Source organism: Topomyia yanbarensis, chromosome 3, assembly GCF_030247195.1.
Source record: "Topomyia yanbarensis strain Yona2022 chromosome 3, ASM3024719v1, whole genome shotgun sequence".
In the NCBI taxonomy this organism is placed as follows: domain Eukaryota; kingdom Metazoa; phylum Arthropoda; class Insecta; order Diptera; family Culicidae; genus Topomyia; species Topomyia yanbarensis.
This window is the reverse complement of record NC_080672.1, coordinates 11,749,894-11,770,567: the sequence shown is the minus strand read 5'-3', so window position 1 is coordinate 11,770,567 and position 20,674 is coordinate 11,749,894. Positions and strand designations below refer to the sequence as shown.

The following is a 20,674-nucleotide window of genomic DNA, read 5'->3' as shown; positions in this document are numbered from 1 at the left end:
TTCGATTGACATTTCGATGTTTTTCGGGTATATGGAATTCGGGCGAATGGCATTTGGGTTTATGTTGCATTCGGGCGAATGTCTTTCGGGTGTTCGTGGCATTCGGGTGAATGACATTCGGGTTTATGTAACATTCGGGCGAATGTCATTCGGGCGAACGTGACAGAATCGTTGGAGCAAACGCTGCTATCCAGCAGAATTCCACCGGAGTTCTCTAGTTGGATGATCGCATTCCTAGCGAACAGACCGATCCAGTTACGAGTGGGAAACGACTATCTATCACGTCATGTCAGCCAAGGATTACCGCAAGGAGACGTCCTATCGCCTACAATGTTCAACATATACACAACGACACTACACAGCATAAAAGTAAAAGGCGTGGTATTGGTGCAATATGCCGATGACTTCGCGATAATAATAGAAGGACGAAGTATCGAAGAAGTAGAAGCGCGAGGGCAACGATTCATCAACACATTTGCGGAGAAGGCTGGCCAGCTCAATTTCACTATCAACGTCCAAAAGACTAGGGCGATTATTTTTAACAATAGTTCCCAAGATCTTAAAATTTAGATCGGAAATGACAAGATCGAGACGGTAAGAATGCATACATATCTACATCTAGGTTTACTACTAGACAAATCTTCAAAATATGGCCCTCACATTCGTGAACTCATACACAAACTTGCAGATAGACTGAACATGGTAAAAGTAATCAGCGGACTGAAATTTGGAAGCTACCCTGAAACTCTCGCTTTGGTGTATAACGCTCTCTTTAGAGGATTCATTGAGTACGGTGCAAGCGTGTACGGAACGGCCAGCGTTTCCAATCTGAGCAAAATAGAAAAGATCAACAACTCGTGCTTAAGGAAAATAACCGGCTGTACAAAAACGACTCCATTGAACACTTTGCAGGCTATCTCAGCACAGCCGCCACTGCGCTTCAGAAGGATAAAAGTTGTAGGTCGACAGGTGGCCAAACACTGCTATGGCAGAACTCCAGTATGGGAACAATTAAGGCAGCTGGACACGGATGACGAAAGCAGGCTTTCCATGACAGAAAAAACATATCTTCGCCACCTGCATATCATGAAAAACATGTCATATCTCATAAAAAATGAGTACCGATACGAAGAGGTGAGAGTTTCCACCACTCTGAATGAAGAGCTCTGGCCAAAAAAGACAACTGAGGTCAAAATACTGAAACAACTTACATTATCTTTGATTAACGGGAGGTATAATGAACGACAAATAATCTACACGGATGCATCCAGCGACGGTGAAACATGCGGCATTGGAATATACCACGAATCAAGAAATATTAGGATATGTCTACGTCTGGAACACACTGTCTGCATTATGTCCGCAGAAATGGAGGCGATATACGTTGCGTTGCAATACATCACGAGGAACACCTTATCGGGCACAGTTATTATGACTGACTCGAGATCCGGATGCGAACTAATAAAAAGCAACATTGGCAAACGGCAGAGAGATTGCGTAATAGATCAAATTGTGGACATGGTGGCGTCATCTGGAACAACAATCCAATGGATACCCGGACATACTGGCGTTAACGGAAATGAGATAGCTGACCAACTGGCCAAGGCTGGTATAAAAAGTGAAAACATCTGCAACAACAAAATGTTAATACACGATGCTACACATTATTTCGGTTCGATCAGCGAAGAGGAATCGCAGCAATGATACCTCAACTATTCCACAGAGTTTGGAAAAGGCAGGAAATTCTTCCAGATAAACAAAACGATCCCTATGAAACCCTGGCATCACAAGTTACCACTAAACAACACCGAAGTCCGCACACTAAATCGATTGCTCTCTGGGCCCGATTATACAAATTACTGGCTAAGCAAAATGAAAATTAAAGAAGACTGCATCTGCGATGTCTGCGATGTATTAGACAACTCGGAGCACGTCATATTCTTTTGTGTGAAAAACATAACAACAAGGCAAAAATACAATTTAGACCAATACTGCAATATTTATCAATTTTACGAGAAAAAAGATACAATGCTTCTACAAAATGTAGTAAACTTCCTACGCGAAACTAGAAATTCAATATATTGCGAATCTTTTCTTAAATCCACATTGCGACTTTTCAGCCATGCGCCACCGGGCCGTGCGTTGAATTACGCGCCCATTTAATTTGCATCAGTGCGCCTGAGAAAACATTTTGACGTTTGTTTTTGTTTCGATCACACTCGAGTGTTTCCCATATAGCAACAACGCGACGAAATGCTAGATTATCTCGAGATAGACAATAAACAAAAACAATAAACGTCAAACCAACAAAACAATGCTACTCATCTGCCCGTTCGCATTCCGATTGGACTACGTCCGGCATTCGCTTCGCTTCCGTCTGAACTTGGTCGCAGTGCGGAGGTGTTGGACTGTGTATTCGGAAATTAAACCTACGATCATCCTGAAATCTTCATTCGATCCCAACTTTTCTATCGCAAAGTGGAAGTATTTGGCAGTATAGCATTAACATCTGCATAGTTGTGTGTTACAACCCAATATCCGGCAGTCAACAATTCTCACAATGTTACGAACGCCTTCTGCTCGACCTACAAGACTTCACAATTGATCGCCTGTTTGTCGTCGGGGATTTCAACATAAATGTCGTAGCAGGTGACGTGAACGCTGAGACACAAATTTTATCAGTTCATTTAAAGCAGCCGTGGCCAAAGCAGTGAAGTAACTACGTTTGTAAGTACCTTCGAGTCCATCTTGAAGCGGAGAAGTCCGTCATCGTGGCGTACTTTGTGTAGGCCGGATACAGCCAAACGTCCATATACCAGATCCTGGCACTTCTAGAGCAAGTTTGCGGCTTGGGCCGCTAGGTTGGTGTCACCGGCTAGACGATCAAAAAGAATTTGGCCAACATGGACATTGTCATGAGAAAGCGACCTTGTTGGAATCGCAAGAGCCTCCCGAAAGCAGCGGCTGAAGGTCATGGATATCTTTCCAGCGAAGCGCAACCTAATTGTGATCAGGGAAATAGCTGCGGGTAGACAACCGGCAACTGATGCCGTGCATGCATCAGGGTCTTCCGCAAGACGATGTACTTTCGTTCACGTCATTCACTGTATATACAGCGAGCTCCACAACATTAAAGTAAACGTATTACTCCAATAGGCCGACGCGTCTTGATAATTGCAGTAGGAAATTCAACAGAACAAGCGAAAGAAAAAAGCAATGTTTTCATGGAACGGTTCGCAAATCGTGCGAATGGACGTAACTTAGCTAATGTACAGAAGACTAAATCAGTAGTGTTTCTGAATATTCCAGAGGAAATGAAGATAGATAGAAGATATCGATCTGTAATGAAGATATTGAATCGGTAAGACCACAAAGACACTTGGGAGTGCTGATCTGTAAGTTCTTGTGTTTGGGTCTCATTCTAGGGAATCAAGAGATGACGGAACGTTTGAACATGTTGAAGGTGATCAGCGGTACCAAACACGAAACCCACCCAGAAACGTTGAGCATGGCGAAGGACCGTTACGTCAGTTTCAGCTTGGCTTGAAGGAGTCCTTTTCCGCGAATTCAAGGACAATCGCATCACTTGAACTGTAATTTTTTGGAAAAACTCATCTATCGTGAACCGAAGTTGACTGCCCCTGTGTGTCATCCAAAACACCCAGATCGGACTGAGAATCCGACCCCAAGCAGGAGTTCGAACAGCCACCATTCTGCGTTCCTGTCGTCACTTCAACCATCAATGTCGGAATAACGAATCCAAACTCGGCACGCCTGTCACTTTGGTTAATGGAAGCTCGTAATCATCCTGAAACAATCCTGCTATCTGCCGCTCAACATGTACATAATCATCCCGATACGTATTTCGGTTATGGACCCGAGCTCTTCTAGGATACTTTCTCAGACAAGTGCCGTCTGTACCTTATTTCAGTTACATTCTGGGAATTACGAATTATTACGTCGAGGACTGATAATGCAAATTAACGGAGCGACGGCTGGTGTCGTGGCGGAGGAGTCTTGATTTCTGTATCCACCGCACTTGTCTCGTGCAAGATTGCAGTGAGTAGTCATTTAAGTATTGAGACTGTTTGGACAATGATTACTATTTCTACGAGAAGCTAATTCATTGAAGCTTCCATTTACATTTTACAAGACTCAAACGCAATGTAGCTGCACCCCAATCCGTTATTCTCAACAACTAACTCCGCCAGTCACGCGCTGCTGGACGGTTTTGCTTTTCGCGGACTAAATCAAATAAGTATGGTTTCTAAGTTATCGGTTTCGTTTTCTTGACCTCGTAATCGTGAATGGCATTGCACTGCCTGAGTGTTTTGTTACAGAAGCTTCCAGTGTGGTCGTTCCTCTGGATAACTATCATCCCGTCTTAGAATTTTTATTACTACCGTAAGCTTACTGTAATATGAAAAAACCCTAGCTTCGGATCGTCTTAATTTTCGCAAAACTAGTAATACTGCACCGCTCCCTGTTGCTGATCGACTGGAGTGTGCTACATAATCAAGTGGATGTAGATGTTGACGTTGACTTTTACACCCGATTACTGCTTGACTGTGTTGAAATATCCGCCCGGTTCTAACGCTATGCTTCGGAATCTGAAACATACCCGTATCATAGCTCTATGTACGGACACTAATCGATGAGGTCCTATTCTTTGGCGCTTCTTCGTAATAGCCTGTAATAAGTATCGCAGTTACAATAAATTGCTGTACAAAGGCTATGTACACCGCATCCAACAAAACTTACGACGAAATCCGTAGGGCTTCTGGTTTTTTGTTAAAACGAAAAGAAATGAAACGGGGCAGTAGCAGTGAAGAAGTAGCGACTATTGTTCGCTATCAAACCATTCGCTCTGGAACGGAATGAAACACCACGTGTAACAACAGCGGTAACAACAGCGCGTAGCAACATGGATAGCAACGGCGGTAGCAACGAAAACTCTTACCAGTTTTTTAGTTTTAATTTTAAATTCATCATGTTAACATCGAAGAGGAATACACAAGCGAACAAATAGATTCCCTTGGTTTTGTACTATCTTCAAGCCTCCTTCGATCATCGCGCGACTACTTGCTGTTCGGGGCTTTTTTCCGTTACCCTGACAACGAGATGGTTTTTGAATGAAAAGTGTGTCAATCGTCAACCTCCAGATACAGTCCACTGCCTTGGTGTCGCCGAGTGCGCCAACATATGGTCCTTCGAGCCGGATGCCCATACAAAGAGTGCTATTCGCCGTCGAATCCCAACAAGCAGATTGAACAACAAGATGTCCCCGAAAGTACAATACACACCGAAGGTAGAGCAAGCAACGAAAAATAAAAAGGATTCCAGAGCACCTTTGGTGCACCAGCGTAGCAGGATCCAGAACAAAGTTAGCGCGATAAGCCGGACACTGAAAGAAGCCGAGGACGACCCAAGCAAAATAAGTGCGTAGCTCCTAAAAGTTTTCGCTAATAAACTAGAAATGTACTACAATGAGTTCTTCACGGTTCACCAAGCGGTTGTAGCTGGCACTCCATCCGATGAGCTTGAAGATGAAGACAAAGTCCTGGACATTTTCGATGCTCTCCACACCGACATGCTTGCTTTGGTTAAGAACTTCACCGAGAGCCTTCTCCCACCCTGTTCCGGGTGTGAAAATCCATCCGTGATCGTTCAACAACAACCACAAAAGAGCTCCAGTTCCAACATTCGAAGGGAACGTGTAAAATTGGCCGAAACTCCGAACGATATTGCAAGACATTATTGGAGGCAGCCGTGATTCCGATGCAGTGAAGTTACATCATCTGGATAAAGCGCTGATGGGTGATGCTTCCGTTGATAATATTTTTCAGCAAACTTGGAATCAGCTCAGTGACCAATACAAATATCTACGAGAAATCGTCGATACTCATCTCGAAGGGTTGCTCGAGATGGAACCGATGACCAATCGCAACTATAAGGACTTACTCGAGCTAGGGAAGACATTCAACCGACACGTTGGTGGTCTCGAGTACCAAGGACTAGCGGTTGATGAACTTTCTGGTCTTATTTTCACGAAGATCCTTTCATCACGACTAGATCACAGACTAACAGACATAACACTATGAGGGAATTCCCTCAAAAAAACATCGATCCTACAATTTTCGCAGAACACTAACTCCACCTTTTATTCACGGTCCCAAACACTCAAATACTGGTGGGTTTCCCCTCAGGTTTGGGAACAATTTTTCACTAGTGGTCTATCCCCTATATGCTTGTTCATATGTCAGTGGCCACAGTCCCAACTACAAATATATTTAAAATGACCGTTAAAGCGGGCGAAGCTTTGTTTTTGAGTGTTATGTCTGTTAGTCTGTGACTAGATGACCAAACTCTTCGACTGTGGGAGAGGGCACAGCTGCACGTCAAGCTGCCCAAGTATGTAGATTAGACCGGCGACAATTTTGACTTTTTTTCGGAACACTATTAAATCAAACGGTAATTGGCTTCAAATATCACTTGTCAAATATGAGCTTTTTTGAAAACTCTGATTTACAAGAGTTTTCAAGTTTGTATGTGAAAATATATGAAAAATAGGCAATTGAAACAATATATTCAGTACAAAATGCCAGTATCATCTTGTGCATCCCAATATCTGCAGAAATATAGCTTAAGGTGTAATGGTCAACATTGCCGAAGACTGCAAATTGATCCGATTTTGCAGTATAAAGATATTCTCATATAAAGTTATGTGTTGCCTCTCTTTCTCGCACATGCTTAGAATAGGAAATTTAAAAAAAAATGGGTTGGTCTTCAAAGCTAAATATCTTTGCCGGGGAACCTCCATTCAATATGCGATCTTCAACAAAGCTATTCGTTATAAAATAAACTATGCGACCGTTAGTTTTGAGGCATGCAGAGTTACTGTGAAATTTTTTATTGGAATTTAAGTTTTTATTTCCAAAATTCCATATATATTACTATAGAAACTTGAAACCTCTTGTGGGTGAACTAGAGCTATCACAAAAGCTCATATTTTGTATATGATTTTTGCATCTAATTACCATTCAGTGCAGTGTTCCGAAAAAAAATTGTTGCCGGTCTTATGTAGATACTGTGACATTTTTACGAAGCGAATGCCAAGTATTGGAACGGTTCCAGAATCGCCACCTGATGCCATCAATGGATTCATATGGCCTGTGTTAAGCCAAAGGGGACCAAGCGACATTTTGAGATACCTGCCTAAAAAATGCTATCACACCCAATGTAATGCTAGTAACACCCACATCAAGTTATTTTTGAGAACTCAAATAGTAATTGAAGGCAAATTAGTATCCCTTAATTTTCTAAGTTAATGGCAAGTTATCAAAAAATGATTTTTTGCATGAAAAATGCCAGAAAATAATCATGACGCTCATTCCGGTATGGTTTAACGCAGGCCATATGTGAAGCAGCAATCAGGTCCGAAACCAATCAACCAGAATACCCACTGTTACAGTAAAATGTGTAATTTAAATGTTAAAAGGGAGGAATAAGAGATTAGTGTGTACTGCAAGAGATTTGACAGCCCGCTTGAAAACAAAAGATCGCTGCACAATTTGCTTGAAAACAAATCCCCGGAAGAACGGGTGACAAAATAAAAATAGGTAGTCTGATAAAAGGGTTGACCGAGTACGGTCGGTGGCAACTTCTTTTCCCGCAGAGGGATTAGAAGAATAAAAAAAAAGTCCGCCCGGTGTGCTACCGTGATCACAAAAGAGGAATTTGAGTTTCCTCTAGAGCCGGCGATTGTAAGGCAGAGGTGTCCGGTTGCAGGCGATAAGCGCGTGGAAGTTCTCAAGGAACCGCGAAAGAAGCGGCCACCAATTTGCTCCATCGACGTCGAAAGCATTCCCTGTCGCAAGTGACACCTGAAGAAATGTGGTGTTCGATCGGAAGTGTCTGGTGTCTGGGCGTGAAAATTTACCCGATCAGTTTTTCATACTCCTCTGGTCAGTAAAGGTGGCAATCGCACTCGCAAGAGAAGGCGAGCCGGGTAGTGTTTCTTTCCATGGTATTCCGCGTGGTCGTTTTGGAGTGATTGCGCTGCTGGCTGCTTCAGAGGTTAAAATGAGGTTAAACAGTTGAAAACTCAAACAGTGCCTTTTCCCAGCGGCCCCAAACACGGAAGGTCTTGCATCATACGGAGAAAATCAGCCTGGAAGTAAAACTACCGGTTGTGGGCGGCGCGCGGCCACGGAGGAAGCAGAACCTAATTTCTAGTGTCGGACGGAACGCATCGGACGATAGAAAACGGCTTGCTAGCTAGCAGGCTTTTGATCGACGGGGCACAGAGACACGGACGAATTCGAGAAGCTCGCCATTTTCGGAGAGCCACACCGGCGACGTGCGCATTGGCTTCCTGCATGGTCTTGTGATGACGTCAGCGATGATTAGGTGAGCGTGCACATCTTTCATAATCTCACCTCCCCTTATCAACCTTTATCACTAAATACATGATTAGGGATAATCATTAATTCATATTAGTTTTGGGTTGAAAGCCAATTTTGTTACAACGAGATACAACTTTGTTACACCACGCTGCAACTACTGTAGCCGCCAGCAGTTTCTGTCAGGTATGTTTCAGCAGCCATAGCCATTTCGAATGTCCGGAGTTTAACAAACTCACCAGCACAACAAATCGAGAAGGTGAAGCAGTTGAAAATCTGTTTCAATTGCCTTCGCCCTGGGCATCTTTCTCTCGACTGCTTATCAAAAAAGACATGCTCCTGCTGCCACGAACACGCTTTAGCTAAATGAAGTCAGTCGTGCACCCGAAAGAGGAACCATAATCGAAACCTTTGGAAGAACCTTTGAAATTTTGCACCATTGATTACCTCTAGTTACATTATTAATTGCAGCCCGAAGTTGGAGTACATAGTATTGTCGTCGCAATTTATTAAATACGGGTTCTGAATGGTTGATGATCAGAAAATTTAGCGAAATACGGTGTCCTTCCAGTTGACATTATTCGACTGGTGATACGAAGAATTCCGAACTCGGTAAACATTGGTGATTCCTGTTAGGTAGCACTGCTTTTCTCGATAGGCTCTCGCTCTTCTAAGCGAACCTTTGAATTATGGGTGAGTGTGACCAGTTCATCGGGAAAGGTTTTCCACTGTACTACTGTAATTAAGCGTTCTTAGCCGATTCTCCGTCCCCCGTCTTGAGTAAGATGTCTCGAAATCGCAGGCTGGCCTTTAATTTTCAGAAATTCCCAAGGAACATTTTTGCTATTTCCTCGATTGTTAACTGACAAAGCAAATGTTTGCTGTTGACATAGTTGTTCCACCAAGAGTTCCAGCTGTTCTGGTAGACGGAGTTTTGCCATCTGGTTTTGCTCATTGATGTGATGTTTGCGGGTATGATCACAAAGTCGCTCTTCTCGCTTTCGTGGATCACTTGGCAGTATCGATGAATCTGCTGTATCCGATCTGCATTATTTTTCAACCACTGCTGCACTTAATCGACCTTCTCAACTCTACTAACCTGTACGCGTTGACTGGCAGACTAGTCGCGTTCTTCCAGATGGGAATTTAGATGTTTATACTTTTCGTCTACAATCTTCTGTTCTACGGCTAGCTGCTCATGCAGCTGCTGGAGCTTTAGTTCTAAACAAAGCTTTAAGCTTTCTGACACTAGAATTTGATTGAATAGAAGCTATTTTCGGTAAACATCTGCTACATGTTCACGATCTCTCTTTGATTGCTCTCTTCAGCACACGTCATGCGCCACGAGCTAGTACAAGCTTCTGCACGAGTAACAAACTTTCTGTCTTTTCTTCAACGCAATTGATGCGCTTCCACTAGGCAAATAAGGTTGAATTCTCAGCAATACAATGTCACATATTTTTATTTATTTATTAACAGATTAAGGCCGAAGTGGCCTGTGCCGTATACAAAAGATTCCTCCATTCCACTCGGTCCATGGCCGCGCGTCGCCAGCCACGCAGTCTGCGAAGGGTTCGCAAATCGTCTTTCACCTGGTCGATCCATCGTGCTCGCTGCGCGCCACGTCTTCTTGTACCGGTCGGATTGCAGTTGAGAACCGTTTTCACCGGGCTATTGTCCGACATTCTGGCTACGTGCCCGGCCCACCGTAGTCGTCCGATTTTCGCGGTATGACAGATGGGCGGCTCCCCCAACAGCTGATGCAACTCATGGTTCATTCGCCGTCTCCATCTGCACTCCACCGTAGATGGTACGCAGCACTTTCCGTTCGAAGACACCAAGTGCGCGTTGGTCCTCCACGAGCATGGTCCAGGTCTCGTGCCCGTAGAGAACTACCGGTCTAATCAGCGTCTTGTAGATGGTCAACTTCGTACGACGGCGAACTCTGTTCGACCGAAGTGTCTTGCGGAGGCCAAAGTAAGCACGATTTCCTGCCACGATGCGTCTACGAATCTCTCTGCTGGTATCATTGTCGGCGGTCACCAGTGAGCCCAAGTACACGAACTCTTCAACCACCTCGATTTCGTCGCCACCGATGCAAACTCGGAGCGGGCGGTTCTCATTCTCTTCTCGTGAACCTCTTCCTATCATGTACTTTGTCTTCGACGTGTTGATGGCAAGTCCGACGTGCTTGGCTTCTCTTTTCAGTCTGATGTAGGCTTTCTCCATCTTCTCAAAGTTTCGTGCAATAATATCAACGTCATCGGCGAAGCCAAGTAGCTGAACGGACTTTGTGAAAATCGTACCACTCGTGTCGATCCCTGCTCTTCTTATTACACCTTCCAGCGCGATGTTGAATAACAGACACGAGAGACCATCACCTTTTCGTAACCCTCTGCGTGATTCGAAAGGACTCGAGAGCGTCCCTGAGACACGTACTACGCACATCACCCTATCCATCGTCGCCTTCACTAATCACGTCAGTTTGTCCGGGAATCCGTACTCGTGCATAATCTGCCATAGCTGATCTCGATCGATAGTGTCGTATGCGGCTTTGAAGTCGATGAACAAATGATGTGTGGGCACATTGTACTCGCGGCATTTCTGCAGTACTTGACGAAGAGCGAATACCTGGTCCGTGGTAGATCGTTCGCTCATGAAACCCGCCTGGTACTGCCCCACGAACTCTCTTGCAATTGGTGATAGTCGACGGCATAGTATTTGGGAGAGTACCTTGTAGGCGGCGTTCAGCGGGGTGATTGCTCGGTAATTACAGCAATCCAGCTTGTCGCCCTTTTTGTAGATAGGACATACGACACCTTCCATCCACTCCTCCGGTAAAATCTCCTCCTCCCAAATCTTGGTAATCACCCAGTGCAGCGCTTTAGCCAGTGGCTCGACACCGTGTTTTAGTAGCTCGCTTGGTATTTGGTCAACCCCAGCGGCTTTATTATTTTTGAGCCGGCTAATCTCCTCCTGGATTTCTTGGAGATCCGGAGCCGGTAGTGTAATGTCTTCCGCGCGTGCTCCCAGATGCGTTACCGTGCCATCCTCGTCGTCTGCTGCATCGCCGTTCAGGTGTTCTTCGTAGTGCTGCCGCCACCTCTGGATCACCTCACACTGGTCCGTGAGAAGATTCCCGTTTGTATCTCTGCACATGTCGGCCTGTGGTACGTGGCCCCTGCGCGAGCGGTTCAACTTCTCGTAGAATTTCCGTGTGTCTTTAGCGCGGTACAGCTGCTCCATCGCTTCGCGATCTCGGTCTTCCTGCTGGCGCTTTTTGGTCCGGAAAACCGAGTTCTGCCTGTTCCGTGCCTGTTTATATCGCGCCTCGTTCGCCCTCGTGCGGTGTTTCAGCATTCTCGCCCATGCTGCATTCTTCTCTTCGACTAACTGCTCGCATTCGCCGTCGTACCAGTCGCTTCTTCGGTCCGGGCCCACCGTACCTAGTGCAGTGGCTGCGGTGCTACCTATGGCGGATCGGATATCTCTCCAGCCATCTTCAAGGGCAGCTGCGCCTAGCTGCTCTTCCGTTGGTAGTGCCACTTCAAACTGCTGCGCGTATTCTTGAGCCACTCTGCCATCTTGTAGCCGCTCGATGTTTAGCCGCGGCGTTCGGCTTCGACGAGAGCTATCTGTCGAAAGTTTTGAGCGCAAGCATACTGCAACCAGGTGGTGGTCCGAATCTATATTCGCACTGCGATAAGTGCGGATGTTTGTGATGTCCGAGATCGATTAGAACGTGGTCGATTTGATTTTTTGTTACTTGGTCCGGTGATCTCCAGGTGACTTTGTGGATATCTTTGCGAGGGAAGAAGGTGCTTCGGATTACCATTCCACGGGAGGCTGCGAAGTTCACACATCGTTGGCAGTTGTCATTTGCGAAGCCAAGCGATCTGCAGTTCCATGTTCCGAGTTTCCAATCGTGATCCTTTATTCGTCGCCTGGGTCGTTGCCGATTGTTCTGGGTCGTATTCTCTTCTGTATTGTTCGTTATGTGGGTTTTTTAAGGGGCGGCTTATAGGGCCTACGCCAACCACCTGTCTCGCCGGTGGGCCATCGTGCCAGGACTGCTTAGGGTCCCACCTGGACACCAGGACAGGTTTACACCTTCCGAAGAAGGGTAACCCCCCCCCCCCTTCCCTGCCAGCATACGACCAAAGTTCCCACCGGGGTTGGTTACCCGATCTTCACTAAGGTTACTCGTATCCCAGTCGACGCCACGAGGAGGCCAGGACTAGGAGTTACTGGGCAGGAAGCTAAGGACCGCAAGTGGGGTCTATTTTATGCCTTCAGGTACAAGAGGCTTACGCACTGCCCAGTCATTGCCGACCTGTTCCTTCGAGCCGGATGTCACATGATGTTCCTGTCAAAAAGAATCCAATTTTTTCTCCAAACCTTGCCGGGACCACCGTAAGACAGGTTTTTATTTGCTTTGAACGACACACTTCTGAAAAGTTCAAAGTTTAGAAGGATTGCTCGTTTTTGGTTGCAGCTGTCAAACTATTAAAATCGGGTTGCTACGATGTTTGCACTGTGAGTGATTAGCTCAGGTATCTGCTACGCCACCATGATTTCTATGTCAACATCTAAAACGTCGCGTTAGGGTTGATCCACAATAAACAGAATCAATTTCATTCGACAAAATTTTGTGATAGTCGAGCACGTTTAATTTGTTGGTGCACCATGGTGTAAAGTTTTTATTATTCACCGACATGTTCAAAACAACACATTTCTTCAATAAGCTGTCCAATATTTTCGATTTTCAACAAATGTCTAAAAGTTAAGTCATGCCGTACACGGTACCAGACTTGTGCAAATCGAGCTTCGGGCAAAACAAGCAGAACGATTTGAACTGTCAGTGGGGCCCATAATTTGTGTGCCCGCTGAGATGTTGACTTATGTCAGTTCAATACAAGAGGGATAGGGGTGCCATATACGTGGATTAGCTAGACACACAACCGTCCAACCTAAAGAGATTTTTTTCACAGCCTGGAATAGCGCGAATAATTTGGTTGATCAACTGTTAACTAAAAACTTTTTTCGTATTATATTGAGAAATTTAGCAAAAGATATTTGCCGCCATATTGGAAGATTAAATTTGGTTGAAATTGAACTTTTCATTTTTATTATTTCGTAGCCCTAATTGAATAAAAGTCAATGGAAAAATGAAATCAACATATGTGACACCTGTTTCGTTTCTTCTGACTATGTATAATAAATGGTGTAGTCGGAATGGCTCCGGGTACACCGGTTTAGCGCAATCCGTCGATTCGTGTCACAATATGGTGAAGTGATCTCCGTCAAAGACTTGGGCTCTTGGAGGATTTTTTCCTTCAGCATTCCGAACCGTGTTCGGTTGGTAAGAATGCGGTTAGACCAGTCTCTTTCTCGCTTCATGACTCTGAAAGATGGCTCCCCCTTTGCATAGACCACACGTGCCCCTACGACAATCAAACAGACACGTGTCAATTCTGTAAACAACCTCCACACTATGGTAAACCGTGCACGGAAAGCCTCAAGAAAAAAAACAGACATGCAGACTTCAATATACGAAATTAAATCCTACATTGTCCAATTAGTAACGGCGGTTAAATCACAGATAAACAGACATGAAACTATGAGCTTTAATGCCGTAAAATTATCTTACCTTCTTTCTTTTTCTCCACCTCCTTTATCAAAAGATGATTCTCCGGTAGGGTGCTCTGTAAGATATCAAACGATTAGTTAAGGTAGTTGAGTAATTCAAAAAAAATATATAATAAAACACCAGAATTATTGAAGCTGTGCCTTTATTCATGTGATTGTATTTATAACGAAATCGTGGCAATTCTAACCATTACAGATTAATTAGTGTGATTATTGCACGATTCCATTTCCTGTTACTTTACTGATACAATTGCGTGACATTTTTTCTTCTCCACAATGTACAGAACAAAATGCGATGAAGACGTCGGTAAAGAGGTACATTTTTTCCCAAAGTTTTACCGCTACTAATACTCTATATCCTTGTCCCGATCTCCATACTTATCAGCTTCCATCAGCAAGCGGCTAACCGTTTCACAACCATCAAATCGTTCAAATCGTAATATGATAGGTAAAATAGGTCCTCCCGTCCATCATCAAGTAGTAGTCTGTCTGGCGGGACAGGTAGTTTGGAGGTTACAAATTGACAGATTTAAAAAAAAAGCGGCACAACGACGAGGAAATTATTTCTTAAGTAGATTTCCTCCGCCAATCGAGTCGAGTGACCGCTTCAGCAAATTTCCACCACCGATCGAATCCAGCGAGCGTTGATTTCGGCCAAAAGCTCCCGGGTGAGGAGCAACGGCTACTTCCGCCCCGTTGAGCAGTATGCGGCTGAAGTACAGGTACTCTGTAATAGAGGCGAAGTGATAAGATAAAACAAAAGTAGCATCTGCTGGAAGGCAGCCTAGTAGGCGATGCCTTTGAAGCGTGGATACCTGAGTTTGCGGCGAGTGACACATATTTGGTTGGACGAACACACACACACACACATGGATAAACGATAGGACACATTAAAAATTCACGTGAGACCCGATGGGTGAACACATTTTTTTTCGGAACATTTAGTAGCGTTGTTTTTTTCTTTCAAGTATGATCACTTTTGCTGCTTCATTGCCAAAAAGTCACAGATGATTGATTGTGGGATAGTCGAAAGGGAAAAAAAGGAAACAAGGTGATCCATCGTGGAAAGTGTACTTGGTAAAGGTTGTTTTTTAAATATCGTCCGCCTCCAGCGTTCATCGAACGCTGGGAGCGCATGGTACCTTGATACTGCTAGTTTTAATGTGCAAACACATTTCAATCGTCCTACATTAACTGACCAACGATTGGTTTCGGGATTTTCTTTACACTAAAAATAAATGCACTCGGCTACGAAAGTGCATAGGCAAATACATGAAAACAGCATCACATCACACAGCTTGAAAGCTCCGCGTTCAATACCAGCTCCTGAACACAATCAATCATAAGAACAGGACGATTGTGTCAACATGGGACGGCAAAGTTGTTCTCAACAGGATAACAACTTGAAACCGTTGGCTTCCCTGGAATGGCCTTCATCGTTGCTGGTCGCAGATGCGGCTTGACTTTTTTTTGTTGTGATGCACTGTTTGTTACCATAGTGTTACTGACACAAACTTCGCCTTGGCTGGTGAATGGTGATGGGGGAATGTGCCTACTATGATCGTGAATATTTATCGGGATCGTAAACTTCGTGGCTTCAAATCAACGAGGCATGGTAACATTTATACCCGAAGTTTTTCTTCGACAGCAATAGATAAAGTCGTATAATTCGAGTTTCAGCCTTTTGTGTGGGGCTGCATCTGATGCTGACGGAGGTGCGACATTCGTTCGAAATTGCCATCAAATGGTGTTTAGATGTGGGCTCATAAAAAGTTCTTTTCTGCAGTCTATCTTATAAACAGTGCGCTAACTGGGGTTAACACAGTTACCTTATGACTTCGCTAGACTTTTAGAGCCGGCATGCACTTAGTGTACTAATGCGGCTGGTGGAAGGTCATGTATAATAATGGTTTCAAAAAAGAAACTAGTGAATATATTTATTGCCCCAAAATAAAACCGTTTTTGAATAGTTCTACGGATGAAAAAAACTTTCACTCTCTCAAAGAAGATAAATGGGTAAAAATCAATTTCAACTTTCTCTCACCAGAATTTGGTACCGACTTATGATCAGATTTGGTACAGACTACAAATTTTGTACAATTTAGTATTTTTTGCGTTTTTGATACGACTCAACGTGTAAGCTTAACTCAGTCGTGAGTCTTTTATGTGTTTACTGTATGTAAAAAAAGAAACAAAACAAACACATTTATCTCTTGTTCGCTGGGTCCTATTGAAGAATTTTGTTGCTGCGTGTCGAGGTCTTTTTTGTGTTTTTTGCGTTGACTGCGATGTACGCTGTAACTTGGGGCTCAATCAGTCCGCCTTCTCTGAAGCTATTGTGGGCGCCCATGTTTAAATCGCTACTGCCTTGCTGATGGTCGTGGTCGAGTGTTCTCGCTTGTTTCTTGTTCTGTTGAGTCTAATTTGCGTATCAGTTTTCCATGGCGTTAGATTCTTTGCTGGTGGAGCTGGTTGTTGGTTTGGAGGTATTAGCTGCGATAGTTGATGAGTGTGCTTTATTCACTGATTCAGCAATCGTTGGCGGCTTAGCATAGGATAGGACAGGGCTGCTATTCGTTTCATCATTCATTCAAGCTGTCGCGCTGCTCAATCATTTTCCATTCATTTTCAATTTCATTGACCCTATGAATATCTTTCTACTGGGGGTACTGACTAGGTCTTTTAATCAAAACTGCAGGGTCAATGAAATCGAAAATGAATGGAAAATGATTGAACAACTCGGCTATTTGAATGAATGATGCAAACAAAAAACTGCGAATTGAACATAGTAGGGCATGATTTGAGATTTCTTCTTCCTTTAAGTTCAAAACAACCTGGTGAAAATTTGCAGCTCTGGTAGTCATACCTCTATTGTGCCGTCGTCTACGTCCTGGGATGCTGTATAAAGTGCCCGCACAGAGAAAACTTCTACCATCTTAAGCTCCATATGCATCTTCAATAATTTTTCCACTTGTATTTGTATTTGTATAAAAAAGTCCAACTGACAATTTGTCTAAATGAACTAAACTAAACTAAGTTAAACTAAACATAATTAAACTAGGGACAATACACGACGACGAAACTGTGAAGAATTCACGACGAAGTCGAAAATTTCAGCAAATTCGTTGAAGCGACGACTCATTGCTAAAATCGGACTGTTGGCAGCGTAGTTAGTGCTGCGCATTTCAGAATGCAGCAGGGCTCGTGGGCGAAGAGAACGGGTAGGCGCGTAGAGGCTGATTTGCGCTAGTAGCTCCGGATCATCATATTCAGCCGGCAGAATCTTTGACACGAAAGTAGCCTGCGCTGCATGTCTCCGATGCGTTAAAGTATTAAGTCCTAAAAGATGACAACGGTCCTCGTACGGTGGCAGGTTTAATGGATCGTTCCACGGCAATCCACGTAACGCATATCGTATGAATTTACGCTGGACTGCTTCGATCCTAAGGCTCCACGTTGCTTGATAGGGGCACCAAACGACGTTTGCAAATTCCAACTGCGAGCGCACCAACGAGCAATAAAGAGCCTTGAAACACAGAGGATCCCGAAATTCGCTGGAAATTTTGAAAATAAATCCCAGTAATCGATTGGCTTTGTCGATGGACGCAGAGACGTGATGAGTATTCGTTAGCTTTTCATCAAGAATGACTCCTAGATCCTTTACGTGGTCAACGCGTTGCAGATGAGTTCCTGCGATGTTATAGTTGAAGGTAAGCATATTTCTCGTTCGATAATAGCTGATGACAAAACATTTTGCAACGCTAAGGACCATCATGTTTCTTACACACCAGCTATAAAAGGTGTCAATAAGATGCTGTAGCTCACGGCAATCGGCTTCATTCCGTATAACAAGAAAAAATTTTAAGTCATCGGCAAAGAACAGCTTTCCTCCACGGCTTAGAACGAAAACCGCATCGTTCACGAACAGTGAAAAAAGTAGTGGACCTAGCGTACTACCTTGAGGAACTCCGGAAGTGTTGAAAAAGAATTCTGAAACAATATCGCCAATTTGAACAACGATTTCACGATGCACAAGGTAGGATCGAAGCCAATGGCAGAATCTAGTAGAACACCCTAGCTTATCAAGCTTTGTTATCAGTATCTCATGATTAACTCTATCAAAAGCTGCCTCTAGATCAGTGTAGATAGTATCCACCTGCAATTTTTTAGACAATTGTTCCGTGCAAAATGACGTGAAGCAGACGAGATTCGTCTCGACCGAACGTCCGGGGAAAAATCCGTGCTGGGATGTACTGATGTAATGTCGACAAGCTGAAAATAACGCTTCGTTGATGATTGATTCAAATATTTTAGATTCGACTCCAAGCGAAGTAACTCCGCGATAGCTCTCCATGTTGCAACTCTCACCCTTCTTGAATACCGGGAACATTACTGAGCGTTTCCAATCCTCCGGAAACGTTTGCTGCTGAAGCGATAGGTTAAAAATATATGCAAGTGGTGTTACAAGTAAGTCCGAACATTTTTTCAATACAATTGAAGGTATAGCACTGAGGCCGGGTGCATAAGATGACTTGGTTTTCCGGATTGCAGATATAACCATTTGTTCGGAGACAGTAAACACATCCATATCAACAGCACAAGCAGGAACGTCACGAGAAGCATTTTCGAGTTCGACTGCGGTTGGCGAGTCAGCTGAAAAAACACTTGAGAAGAATCTGGCAAACAGCGTACATTTCGCCACAGTTGTCGTAGCTTCTTCGCCGTCGTAAAGCATCCTTGATGGAAGTCCAGTTTCTTTTCGCTTCGTGTTGACAAATGACCAAAAGCCCTTCGGGTTTCGGCGTAGATTATTCTGCATGCGGTTTACATAGCGTTTATACAGAAGCTTGTTGTAACAACGATACTCATTACTGGCAAAAGTGAACATGCGCTTAGAAAGAGCACACCGTCGATTTGTGTACGCACGTAGAGTTTTTGCTCGAGTACGTTTTAGCTTTCGAAGAGTACTGTTTGACCAGGGCGGCTTGCTAGGAGGCTGACATTTAGGCACTGAGGTCTCAACACAGTTCAGTAGTAGTCGCTTGTAGAGGGCAACTGCAGCATTAACACTCCTTTGGGCATGCAGTACACTCCAATTAATTTGCGACAGAGAACTGCGTAGCTTTACAAAATCAGTTTTGCGAAAGTTAAAACAGTCGACAGAAACAGTTTCTACGTACTGAACTGAGCAAATAGTGCCAATTGAGATTTCAAGCGCGGGATGAAAGATGTCAAGTGGAACAATCATGCTGGATGCTTCATTGACGGAACATACAGGTATAATAGTCTCACTAACAAAGACGAGATCCAGAAAGCGTGACTGGTGATTGGGAATCATGCTTACTTGACTTAATCCGTTGAAAGCAAATCCGTCCAGTAGCATACGACTGGCGATGTTGGTTGTCGAAGCAATCGGGTCAGGGTAAGCGTATCCGTGTCGTGACGGCACCCAAATGAGCCCTGGCTGATTGAAATCACCAAGGATAATCATCACGCCATCCGCGCCAGCTTGTGAAGAAGCGTTATTCACAGCATCAATGTGAAGTTGCAAGACATTGCAGTCGAGTCGCTTTTCAGGAGGAATATAGACAGCACCAATATAAAAGTTCCTCGATGGAGTTGTAATTCTAACCCAAACAGCCTCAACACTGGTTAAACTATTTACATCAATCTCACATGAGGCAAATGCGGTGGAAACAGCAATCAAAACTCCTCCTCCACGACCGCGAATACTGTTGCCACTATTTCGGTCCGCACGGTACACGGTGTAAGCATCGCCGAAAAGCTGCACCGATGTTATCCTCGCATCAAGCCATGTTTCGGGGAAGACGCAAACATCGTAGTCACCGTCCACAGCAGCTAAATACACGTCATCAATTTTCGTCTTAAGCCCTCTCGCGTTCTGATAGTAGATCCGCAAACCATCAGCGTCATGTGAGAGGTGTCTTGCTGCATACCAATTTTCAGGACTGCGAGTTCGATGATCAGCATAACCGCGAGTGACGCGGGGAGAGCAGGATGTACTGTTGTCCAGAAGGGGAGCAAGCAGCGGTGCGGAGGGAATGACCGAGTTATGACTGTTGTGTCCAGCGGTAGACTGCAATGGGAGGCGTACTTAAGGGTGCCCAGTATCACGTGTAGCTTCGGAAGGACATATATTCTTCAAATGTTTACCTGAACGGACAGATGTAATGCGATCGAAATTTTCATTTTGACATTGAAGATTCACTGCAGCGGTAGAGTCCATTAAGTTGTGTTCATCATCAGACTGTAAGTGAAATTTACATTGAGGGTGTGCAGTATCTGGAAGTGCTTCGGAAGGACATATACCCTTCTTGGCTTTACCTGACACAGAAGACGTCGCCGATTCGTCAGGTAGACCGAGATCGCTCGCCGGGGTACAAGAAGTTGGACAGACGAGTTTATCCAGAATAACTTGGCGCTACTGTCCACCACCAGATGGATTCTTCTCCGCAGCAATCCTGATGATAGGTCGTTGAGGTCAAAAGAATTGGTCACAAATTCACGGAAGTAGATGTTCTCCGGCCAAGAGTCTTTGGACAGAGCCTTATCCCTGTATGATTTGCTAAGGCCAACTTTAAAGGTTATGAAGCTCAGAGACG

General features: G+C 44.3%; 1 protein-coding gene across 1 annotated transcript in view; it reads right to left on the bottom strand.

Moving 5' to 3' along the window:
- LOC131690243 (uncharacterized) overlaps positions 1–20,674 on the bottom strand; it is a 45,739-nt gene that overhangs the window by 6,238 nt on the left and 18,827 nt on the right. Inside the window, exon 2 of the mRNA XM_058975841.1 lies at positions 14,053–14,107. Within this exon, the coding sequence (XP_058831824.1) occupies positions 14,053–14,107 (55 nt within the window). The remainder of the gene's footprint in view (positions 1–14,052; positions 14,108–20,674) is intronic.